General features: G+C 49.4%; 1 protein-coding gene across 2 annotated transcripts; it reads right to left on the bottom strand.

Annotated features, from left to right (window-relative positions):
* Positions 1–1090: 1090 nt before the first annotated feature.
* On the bottom strand, positions 1091–10483 carry MIDN (midnolin). 2 transcript variants are annotated; one of them, XM_069739828.1, is made up of 7 exons: positions 10186–10483; positions 7868–7955; positions 7724–7786; positions 5558–5911; positions 4967–5099; positions 3907–4170; positions 1091–2942 (listed from the first exon to the last, which is right to left on the bottom strand). In XM_069739828.1, exons 1-7 carry the CDS (start codon positions 10380–10382, stop codon positions 2686–2688), a joined length of 1356 nt encoding a protein of 451 aa, XP_069595929.1. In that variant the 5' UTR covers positions 10383–10483; the 3' UTR covers positions 1091–2685. The 2 variants fall into 2 exon arrangements, with proteins under 2 accessions (XP_069595929.1, XP_069595919.1); XM_069739818.1 differs by having other exon boundaries at positions 4967–5102; positions 10186–10481.
* Positions 10484–11610: the final 1127 nt, after the last annotated feature.

Raw genomic sequence — 11610 nt, forward strand, 5'->3', positions numbered from 1 at the left:
TATATATATATATATATATATATATATACATATATACACACACACACATATACACACACATACATATCAGATTTTAATGTAGGATGCAAACATTAGTATATCCATTAGTGAGGGACTCATTAAGGGCAGATCAGGAAGCAAGTTTGTATTAAAGTGGGTTCTTGCTTACTAGGGCTAGTACAAAAGTGACAAACTGTTAGGGCACAATTTGGCAGTTTCTTATAAAGCGCAAGTTAAAGATTGAACATTTATTTTCGCAAAAAAAAAAAAATTATATTAGTGATTTTATAATCTCTAGTAAATCCTTCCTCAGGAACAAAAAAAAAAAAAAAAAAAAAAGCCCACCACTCACAGACCAGGTGAGCGCAGCAAATGCCTGTATCCCATTGTTCTGATGCATACTTTCTATGGTGCAATCCATTCTCCTCCTTTGTATACTGTGAAACCTATTGTAGAGCACCATTATATGTCAAGCTGCTCACGGGTGTATAGTAGAGTTGAGTGAATATGTTGGAAACAATTGCCGAATTTGCCATATCTGTACCCTATTCGTGCCAAATTTATGTTTGACGATAGATTCCAAACATATTCAGTTATTTCTACTCCCATTGACGTTAGGCGAATATTGCCAAAAAAACATTTGACGATCTGAATCGAACTTTGAAAAATGTGCTCAACTCGAGTGTATAGCAGACATAAGCCTGCAATAGCCATGAGCAGTGTCACACGCAACTGAACCTCGCAATAGGTTGGATATTACATCAAACTAAAGAGCTGAGATTTGCTGAACGAGAACAGGTATTTTAGGCAGAGACCTTTACAATGATATTTCATGTAAGATTCCGCTGCCTCCAAAATGTAGTGCTAGTCACTTGTTCCATTGTCCCTCATGGGACCCTGACCCTCCCTAAAAGGTTGTTAGCAACAATGGGTCATAAGAAGGGCATGTTTGGCCACTTTAAGCAGCATTATTAATGCACAGTATGACAACACGTTACATTTTTTGTACCTGGAAGTGATCTCATTGTTTAGGTCTATTTTATGGAAGAAAACAAATTAAAATAAAGTTACAAAATACCAGAAGACACTATTCCTGCTACATCTTTTATTAATTTTGACAAAACTAACTGAATTTCTACTTTTCTGGTTAGTGTACTTTCATTTCTGGCTACATATAAGTGTGCCCCAGCACTTTTCTTACCCTTCAGTACCACCAGAAAAGCAGTGTACCTGTGAGTAAGTGGGGGGAACCCTGAGGTACAAAAATTATACAAAAACAGGAGTTTAGAAACCATTAAGAAAAAACACAAAGTAGATGTGCAAATGAGGGCTATGAACTGGATGCATTCTGCACCACAAAAAAGCCCCAGACTCAAGCGGTTTGTCGAAATGAAGTCAATGCTTTGAGCACATGGAGATAAAGAACAGATCACACGCACTTGAGACACAGATTGAACGTGGTGGTTCTGAAGCCACTCTTACAACACGAGACTAGAAAGGAAAGCCTAGAAGACCAAGAGGAGCAGAGGGTTCTTCCAGTGCCCACGTCCTGCCTGCTGTCTATACAGACTGTGACATTACCAACCCCCTCCTCTAATGGCAACATGGAGAACAGGAAGAGGGCCAGAAGCGAAGCCGCCCTACATCAGAGCGCTGCCGAATGTCAGCGACAGCACCTCTTCCTGAGACGCCCACAAGTGGGGGGAGAAGCACACGAGCAGTTCTCACGCAGACTGCCAGGAAATACCTGGTACACAGAACAGTACGTCACTGTAGGCACAGTGGGTGCAAGGGGGGAGAGAGAATAATCCAGGAAGTTAACAGAAAGGGAGCAAAAATAAAACCACAGCTTACCAGGTTTACCAATACTGCATACAGAATTCCCCAGCATAAAAAATATAGATATATACTCTGCTCCAACAAGGTTTAATAAAAATACCAATTTAAAGTCAAATAAAAAAACAAAAAAAAAAAACAAAACACTAAACTGTTGATCCAGGAGCAAGGAATTAAAAAAAAAAAAAAAATTCAACATGAGGTAAATATGATAAAACATAGAAAGCTTGGACACGGCACAAAATGATGCCTCCCTCCCTGCTACTGTCCCCATCTCAGTCACTTCACAGGTGAGGATGGGCGAGAGCCACAGCATGCAGAACGGATCCCACCCCAAAACCAGGCAGAGGAGGGACAGCGGCCCATAGCATAGTACAACGATGCTACATATGACAAAACGGTGATGATGCATTTTAGACAAGTCCCTGTTAAACCTCATCCCAGGTCATTCCAAGTATGAAGTCCAATAGGAGCAGGAACATCCTGAACAGCAGCATGTCTGAGGTTTAGTCAAGAGCCGGTGGATTCGGAGAAGCTTTTCCAAGCTCTGAGCGTCTGTGCATTCATGTATTATGGAACTGGTCTGAGGGAGGGGTAAACACCATTTCCAGGAACCAGAGTGTGCATTATTGCTTTCACACTCCACAATGCAAGGACAGTCCAAACCTGCAACGCCTATGACAGAGGTGTTTAAGGCAGACTTTAGGTTATTCAAGCCAGAGGAAACGCAAGGTTTGACCATGTATTGTTTTCCTTTGATGACCACAACATCATTAATCCAAAGTTAGTCCTATATTTTCCATTTACAGCTGAAGCAGTCCTGTGGAGCAAAGCATGAAGGAACATGCCTCACGCCACCACAAATTCCGAGTTTAGTTCAGCCTTCACATCTGGTTTCCATAGGGAGTCCTCAAAGTCCATCTCAATGGCACCCTCTCCACTTGATGTACTGCTGGTCCGGCTAGACTTTCGTGTAGGAAGCCACTGATAAGGAGCTCTGGAGTCTCTGCGTGCCTTTCGACGCAATCTCTTTTGATGCATAAGCAACTGCAAGCGTTCTACTTTGCAGCGAGTTGCCCGATTTTCTGTTTGCCGCATACGATCCCCTGTTAAGAGTGACAAGTTAAAATATTGACTTAAAATCGAAAATGACAATTTAGGTACTACAGCCCCCCCCCCCTCCTACAGGTTTAAATGCCTGCATACATTGGTTGGCATACATAGGTTCAAGTCACAGTGATGCTAGTAACCCAATGTCTAATTCTACGCATGTAGAAGAAACATTATTCAAGTCAGAGCGCAAAGGGGGGGATAAAATAAAAAGAAGCCTCTGAACATACAATGACTTGATACTCATGGCTTAAATCAGTCATCATGCCGCTGCAAGGTTCTCCCAATGGGACATGCGGGGGTCTTTTACTTACAGTTAAGAAGCCTGTGGATTATCAGATGCACAACAAGCATTAAATTTTTTTTTCATGAAGCTCCCACAGCTTCCTGCAGTATAATGGGATTTGCTCACCCCTCCCACGCTCAGACGTTCTTTGTTCTCCAACACAAAACGCACAGAAAGCGGCCAGATGCATGCACACCCTCCCCCCTTCTCACCCACACCCTCTGGAGGTCCCCCTTACAAGTCTGTCTGGATACCAACTAACAGGAGTCAGTGTGAGAATGTGTCCTCCAACAGAAGGTGTATCAGACCAAGAAAGGTCTCCTACCCCAGTAGCAAGCCACTCACCACTGAGTGTAGGAGCACACATGCCATCCCGACAGGGCCCGGAGCACCAAGTCTGGGCCTGGGACTTCTACGCAAGTGGCCAGTTTTCCTTTTAAACCCAAGATTATATTTTTGGGGGAAGATGTGAGAATGTTCCAGCACACCTACTGACAGGGTGGGGGTGGAATTAAGGCCCTTATTTTGTAAGAGGCCTTTGTCTAGTTCCTCCCTGCTGCTAAGGGGACAGAGGTCAGGTAACCCTTTCAGTGGTCAGGACACAGACATTCACCATATTTCGCACCACTGCACAAAGGAAATGTAGTCCTAGCACACAGCTCCAGATTACTCACCAGTAGGCTTGCACTGACGAGCTTGGGGCTGGGAATGTGCCGTTGGTTGGCTGCTTTTCTGGGGGTCCCTGCTTTGTGTAGAGGTAGCCTTGGCGTTTCTAGTCTGGGATGCACACTGTGTGTGGCAGCGGAGTGTTGTAAGAGAGGGTGGCATGCCCTGGTAATGGCGAGTAGCACTCAGCAAGTCATTGAGGATCTGTAAAATTGTCCCAATGTCTCGGCGAGGACGCCCTGTGCTATCCTGGCAGTGGGGGTGCAAAGTGCCTGCAAAATAGAAATAGACCAGTAAGATAAAGAACACACATCCAGCAATCACTCCTCAGAAATACCAGCTACATAGCCATGATTAAAGGGGGTTTTCAGGCCATCATTTCTGTCACAGTAGCAAAGCATTAAGGTTTTTTTTTTTTTTTTTTAATAAATACCCCCAACCTCACCCACTGGGCACCATTTAGCATATTGTAATAACAGTAAAGATACCAAAAAGCAAAATATAAACTTTTAGTATAAAGCAAGGATAGCCATCTGGTCTCATTTAGATCAGTGACCAGGTGTTAAAATCTATCACAAGGTTTTCGCCACCCCAAGGACAGCATGACAGGAGGTAGAGACCTCCGATTCTAACCATGTGTCACTTAATTTACTGGGTGCTGCAGTTTTGATTGAAAACAGGCTTGTCTGCTGTAGATCCATCAGTTCGCTGAATGCTGAGCTCTGCATAACCCACCGCCACCACTGACTACACAGAGCTACCAATCAGTGGTGGAGGCGTGGTTGGACTACATGGCACCAGGTCTACTAGTCCTATGGTGATGGATTCCCCTTACAAATGTCTGTTTCAGTAGTGTCATGTGACGCCTGAATTACATGGGCATATGCATTTCTTTACATGCAATGTATGTGTTACAGAAGTGCTAACCTTCAAATCTAACCTTTCTGGGACTTGGGCCATAAAAGCCTATATGGTGGAGGGTGTTCAATGTGACCACCATATATCTGCCCTGTTACTTCCACTGATGGTGGTGTGGACTTCTAAAGTCAAAACTAGAACTATACTTACCAGAGAATGTCCCTGAGAAGACTCCAGGAGCATGGTTGACAAAACTTTCTATAATGGCACCAGGTTTTCGGGGTCGTGCAGACTGGGAAGGTCCACCAGCTTCACTACTTCGAGTGGTGCTGCTACATGGTACCTGCTAAAAGAAAGGTGGATGAGAAGAACACATTAATACTAATGATGAGCGAGTGTACTCATTGCTTGGGTTTTCCCGAGCATGCTCGGGTGATCGAGTATTTTGGCATGCTCGGAGATATGGTTTTCATCACCTCAGCTGCATGATTTACAGCCGCTAGGCAGGCTGAATACATGTGAGGAATGCCTGTTAGGGAAATCCCACATCTATTCAGGCTGTCCAGCAACCGCAAATCATGCAGCCGAGGCCATGAAAACAATCTGAGCACACCAAAATACTCAGATCACCTGAGCAACAATGCTCTTCGCTCATCACTAATTAATACCACTAAAGAGCTCATTTGTTCAAGAAAGGACAAGATGAGAAAGCCCCTAAGCTTGTCAGAAGACCTCAAGGATGGTTTGGAAGTCTTCCTTTAGTCTTAACATTAAAAAGGTTAAAGCTGCCAGTGTACTCACCTCTGCACAGGGCGATACAGCCACACCCTCTCCATGTGAGCGGAAGACGCTGGTGGTGAGGGATGAAGAATGAGGTGCATCACAGCGAGTGGAAGAAGCCGGTGCTGACTCAGTAGGCTGAGAAGAACCCTGTGTACAACCTGCCAGTCGGGAGAGTACAGGTGTGGCGCTTGTATGCAGGGTGCGGAAGTGAGGGGCAGCATTGTGCTCAGTTCCTCTGGTGATTAGATGGCGATGCTGGAGGTGGGAGCCCCCCGCTTGTTGGGCAGCCAACTGAAGCTGTACAAACATCATATGATCTCCAACACGAAGAGCAAGAGTGAGTGGCGAGCGGCCAGATAAGAAGTCATTCACCTTCAGGATAAAAACAGACCAAATGGTTTTAGATTATAGCAAAAACACATGGATTCAAAGAAACTGACCTAGAGAGCGAATATCCAAGAGGAGACCTCATTTTCAGTATGGCCATTGAAGTAGCAATGTACACCAACAGCTACATTAGTTGCTCAACCTAAGGCCAGCTTCACACAACTAGCATTCCAGGTTAAAGACAAAAAAAAGAGCACAGTGAGGTCAAAATTACTGTTGTACAAAAAAAAAAAAAAAAAAAAAAAAAAAAAAACACAGTAATAAGCAAGTGCTGGTCAAAAGATGGAAAAAAAAAAAAACAGGGTATTTAGTTGATACGTTTTTTGCAAAAAAAAAAGTATACTAAGCTGTTCCACCAATCGTCAAGGTATACCCATATAGAGCAGTCCTAACTAATGTATATAATCCCTATCTGATGTATTTAAAAACCTGATCATCTGTATAGTACCTGTATAAGCAGGGTTCAGAGAGGGAATATCCATGTGGACATGCTGGATGGAACAGCAAAAGTGCAAATGACCCACAAAGGAGTGGTGGACTCCCCAGTCTTGTAGAAACAAGAGAATAATTATAGAACCAGAAACACATGGGCTACTTGCACATTGGACAAGTCTGTAGGAACATGTTCACACACACAACCAAGAAACTTGAAGACACAGAGCACAGTGAGGTCAAAATTACTGTTATAAAAAAAAAAAAAAAAAAAAAAAAAATCACAGTAATAAGCAAGTGCTAGGCAAAAGATGGAAAAAAAACAGGGTATTTAGTTGTAGTTCTTTTTGACATCAATGTGCTCTTTTGTATCTTCAGGTTTCTTGGTGGTGTGTATGAACATGTTCCTACAGACTTGTCCAATGTGCAAGTAGCCCATGTGTTTCTGGTTCTATTGTATTCCAGGTCCTAGAACGGACCAGCCTCAGATCTGAATCTCATCGGCACATACGAGACTGTCCAGGTCAGCAGATCTGTGGTTGGTCCATGCTCAGATGTCACATACCAGGTCTGTACACCTAACCCTCAGCAGGCCTTGGTAACAGGCCTCGCCAACTGACAGAATGGGACCAAACACCAGCCACACAGAAGCAGCACACCATCACGACTCAATCACACAAACAGTCATGATTTCAGCACCCCTCCCCCACGTCACGACTCCCCCCACCCCCGCATCACTGGACAAAGAGCAGAACATTAACCCTGCGAGAGCTGGAGACAATGCCTAAACAGCCTGTGTGTATGGCAGGTACATCATGTACTGTTCATGTATATATGAATGCAGCTACTCTCCCGGTTTTATCAGGCCGCTCTGACTCACCCCCCTCCAGCCCACGCCTGCAGGAACAGCTAAAAATAGCAGAGTCCAGCACGCAGTGGGGAGAACAAGGCCAAGGGAGGGAGTAGGGGGAGAAGGTACAGAGATGGGGAGGCTTACAGGGCACAAAGGCCGCCGTGCAAGTAGTGACACAACCGCACCGCCACTGACGGTGCTGGTGTGTTGCAATAAGGAAATGCAATCGTTTCGAACAAAGAAGAGTCTGCAAAACATGCAGGCAAAAGGTCACCATGGAGTGAAGGAGACTTCTAGCACTACCATGTAGCAGGGAGCTGTGACTTTAAGAGACCGAGTATGGGAACCGCACAAGGGAGGGAACACCGAGAGGAGTCACCATCTGATTAGTAACCGGCTTGTTTGTCAGTGGAATGGCATGATCTGCGTCACACAGAGCATGGTGACATCACAGCGACAGGGCTACCGCCCACCTGTCCCCTCCCCCACGCCAGTCCTTCAGGGTTACTCACCTGCGCCTCTGTGAGGCTCTCCAGGGCCTGCATCACGGACTGCTCCGGGCGAGACATCTGGGACTAGAAGGGAAAAGACACCGGGGTTATTACAGGGCAGGCGAGCCATGGCCTCTCCACACACCATCTGACTGGTGAACTCACCATAAGGCCAGACTCAACCGTTGGCAGGAGGGTCAGCCTGCTCCCGTCCGCAACTCCCAAATCTTGTAACTTCCCAGAACTCAGCCGCCTGAGGAGAGAAGAGAAAAGGATTACACCTCCACCAGTACCCACCATCAGGGGCACCCAGTGAGACCTTGTGGCCAGAGCACCGGGGGTCAAGTGTAGAGTGAGGTAACCCTGCTACAGGGGCAATTCCCAGAACTTAGCCACCTGAGGAGAGACAGGGCTTACACCTCCACTCCACTGTCAGCACCCACCATCGGGGCACCTAGCGAGACCTTGTGGCCAGAACATCGGGGATCAGATCACCCTGCTAGGGGGGCAATTCCCAGGACTGGATGGAGTACACAGGCATCCCCAAGACAAAGGCACAGTGGGCAGAGTACCGGGGGTCAGATCACCCTTCTAGGGGGGCAATTCCCAGCACTGGATGGAGTCCACAGGCATCCCCAGGACAAAGGCCCAGTGGGCAGAGTACCGGGGGTCAGATCACCCTTCTAGGTGGGCAATTCCCAGCACTGAATGGAGTCCACAGGCATCCCCAGGACAAAGGCACAGTGGGCAGAGTACCGGGGGTCAGATCACCCTTCTAGGGGGGCAATTCCCAGCACTGGATGGAGTCCACAGGCATCCCCAGGACAAAGGCACAGTGGGCAGAGTACCAGGGGTCAGATCACCCTTCTAGGGGGGCAATTCCCAGCACTGAATGGAGTCCACAGGCATCCCCAGGACAAAGGCACAGTGGGCAGAGTACCGGGGGTCAGATCCCCCTGCTAGGGGGCAATTCCCAGGACAGGATGGAGTCCACATGCATCACCGGGACAAAGGCACAGTGGGCTGTGGGAGAGTACCGGGGGTCGGATCACCCTGCTAGGGGGCAATTCCCAGAACTTAGCCACCTGAGGAGAGACAGGGCTTACACCTCCACTCCACTGTCAGCACCCACCATCGGGGCACCTAGCGAGACCTTGTGGCCAGAACACCGGGGATCAGATCACCCTGCTAGGGGGGCAATTCCCAGGACTGGATGGAGTACACAAGCATCCCCAAGACAAAGACACAGTGGGCAGAGTACCGGGGGTCAGATCACCCTTCTAGGGGGGCAATTCCTAGCACTGGATGGAGTCCACAGGCATCCCCAGGACAAAGGCACAGTGGGCAGAGTACCGGGGGTCAGATCACCCTTCTAGGGGGGCAATTCCCAGCACTGAATGGAGTCCACAGGCATCCCCAGGACAAAGGCACAGTGGGCAGAGTACCGGGGGTCAGATCCCCCTGCTAGGGAGAAATTCCCAGGACAGGATGGAGTAAGGCACAGTGGGCAGAGTACCGGGGGTCAGATCACCCTGCTAGGGGGGCAATTCCTAGGACAGGATGGAGCCCACAGGCATCCCCGGGACACAGTGGGCAGAATACCAGGGGTCGGATCACCCTGCTAGGGGGGCAATTCCCAGGACAGGATGGAGCCCACAGGCATCCCCGGGACACAGTGGGCAGAGTACCAGGGGTCGGATCACCCTGCTAGGGGGGCAATTCCCAGGACAGGATGGAGCCCACAGGCATCCCCGGGACACAGTGGGCAGAGTACCAGGGGTCGGATCACCCTGCTAGGGGGGCAATTCCCAGGACAGGATGGAGCCCACAGGCATCCCCGGGACACAGTGGGCAGAGTACCAGGGGTCGGATCACCCTGCTAGGGGGGCAATTCCCAGGACAGGATGGAGCCCACAGGCATCCCCGGGACACAGTGGGCAGAGTACCAGGGGTCGGATCACCCTGCTAGGGGGGCAATTCCCAGGACAGGATGGAGCCCACAGGCATCCCCGGGACACAGTGGGCAGAGTACCAGGGGTCGGATCACCCTGCTAGGGGGGCAATTCCCAGGACAGGATGGAGCCCACAGGCATCCCCGGGACACAGTGGGCAGAGTACCAGGGGTCGGATCACCCTGCTAGGGGGGCAATTCCCAGGACAGGATGGAGCCCACAGGCATCCCCGGGACACAGTGGGCAGAGTACCAGGGGTCGGATCACCCTGCTAGGGGGGCAATTCCCAGGACAGGATGGAGTCCACAGGCATCCCCGGGACACAGTGGGCAGACCCTGCGGGCACATGGGGCAGCTGTGGGCCGAGCAGGAAGCAGCCATTCGGGCTGTGGAAGTTTCGCACACAAAGACCCTCCTCCCCGGGGTGCAGAACAAAGGACGGAAACTCCGGGGGACCCGCAACTCCCGGGGTGGCAGGACAAAGGCCGCGCTGCGGGCGCCCACCCCTCCACGGTCGGCGCGGAAACTCACGTCTCCCGGTGCAGCAGGGTGAGCCGCTCCTTGGGCACCTTCAGTCGCTGGGAGATCCGACGCTTCAGCCCGTCCACCGTTTCTTCGGCTGGCACAGAGAGCTCATAGCGAGTGCCGGTGGTGCTGTGAACGTTCAGGTTCATGAGCGGCTCTCCTCCCACGTTCGTGCAGCTCCGGACACTGGGCTGCTGCTCCATCCGGCGATCGTTCTCCAGCTCCGCTCTGATCTCCGGTGTAAAACTAGCACAGAAAGTTACACGAGCTCCCCCTCCTGAGCAGCCGCGCTAAATCCCGCCCTCAGACCAATCACTGCGCCTTTTCACCTCCCCCACGTGGCAATAACGGGAGTCCTCCCCCAAGCTTTCCAGCCAATCCCTAGCGCGAGTGTACAGTGCTGCTCGCGGCCCCGCCCCGTCTGACTGTAGCCACGCCCTCCCCGGCCATTCATAATAAATCGGATATAAAACAAAGAGAATCAGGAGCAGGCGGATGTCAGAGAGGAACAAAAGTCCGCGTACCCCAGAGGCCGGGGGCACGAGTGCCACCAATCACCGCCACCAGCCTCACTGCCCTCTAATGTGCCCCAGAGTCCCTGACAAAAGCCGTAATCCGCAGCATGCTGACTGTAGTGGTCTCCTGGCTTGTAGAATTCATGACTGACAGTGACTACCCATAGATAGGTTTGTGGTGGGTATAGGCTGAGTGAAGCCGGGGGTCTAACATTAGCCCACCTGAAATAACAGTTTTCTGTATGACATCATGCACACAACAGCCCTGTGTCGTCCAGCGCTAATGTGAAAGTTTCCGTACCGGTGTGACGGCGTAAGATTGCACAGAGCACTGATGTGACGGCGTAAGATTGCACAGAGCACTGATGTGACGGCGTAAGATTGCACAGAGTACCGGTGTGACGGTGTAAGATTGCACACAGCACTGGTGTGACGGCGTAAGATTGTACAGAGTACCGGTGTGACGGTGTAAGATTGCACAGAGCACTGGTGTGACGGTGTAAGATTGCACAGAACACTGATGTGACGGCGTAAGATTGCACAGAGTACCGATGTGACAGTGTAAGATTGTACAGAGTACTGGTGTGACGGTGTAAGATTGTACAGAGTACTGGTGTGATGGCGTAAGATTGCACAGAGTACCGGTGTGACAGTGTAAGATTGCACAGAGCACTGATGTGACGGCGTAAGATTGCACAGAGTACCGATGTGACAGTGTAAGATTGTACAGAGTACTGGTGTGACGGTGTAACATTGTACAGAGTACCGGTGTGACGGTGTAAGATTGCACAGAGCACTGGTATGATGGCGTAAGATTGTACAGAGTACTGGTGTGACGGCGTAAGATTGTACAGAGTACCGGTGTGACGGTGTAAGATTGCACAGAGCACTGGTGTGACGGCGTAAGATTGCACAG

This window comes from Ranitomeya imitator, chromosome 1, assembly GCF_032444005.1.
Source record: "Ranitomeya imitator isolate aRanImi1 chromosome 1, aRanImi1.pri, whole genome shotgun sequence".
In the NCBI taxonomy this organism is placed as follows: Eukaryota; Metazoa; Chordata; class Amphibia; order Anura; family Dendrobatidae; genus Ranitomeya; species Ranitomeya imitator.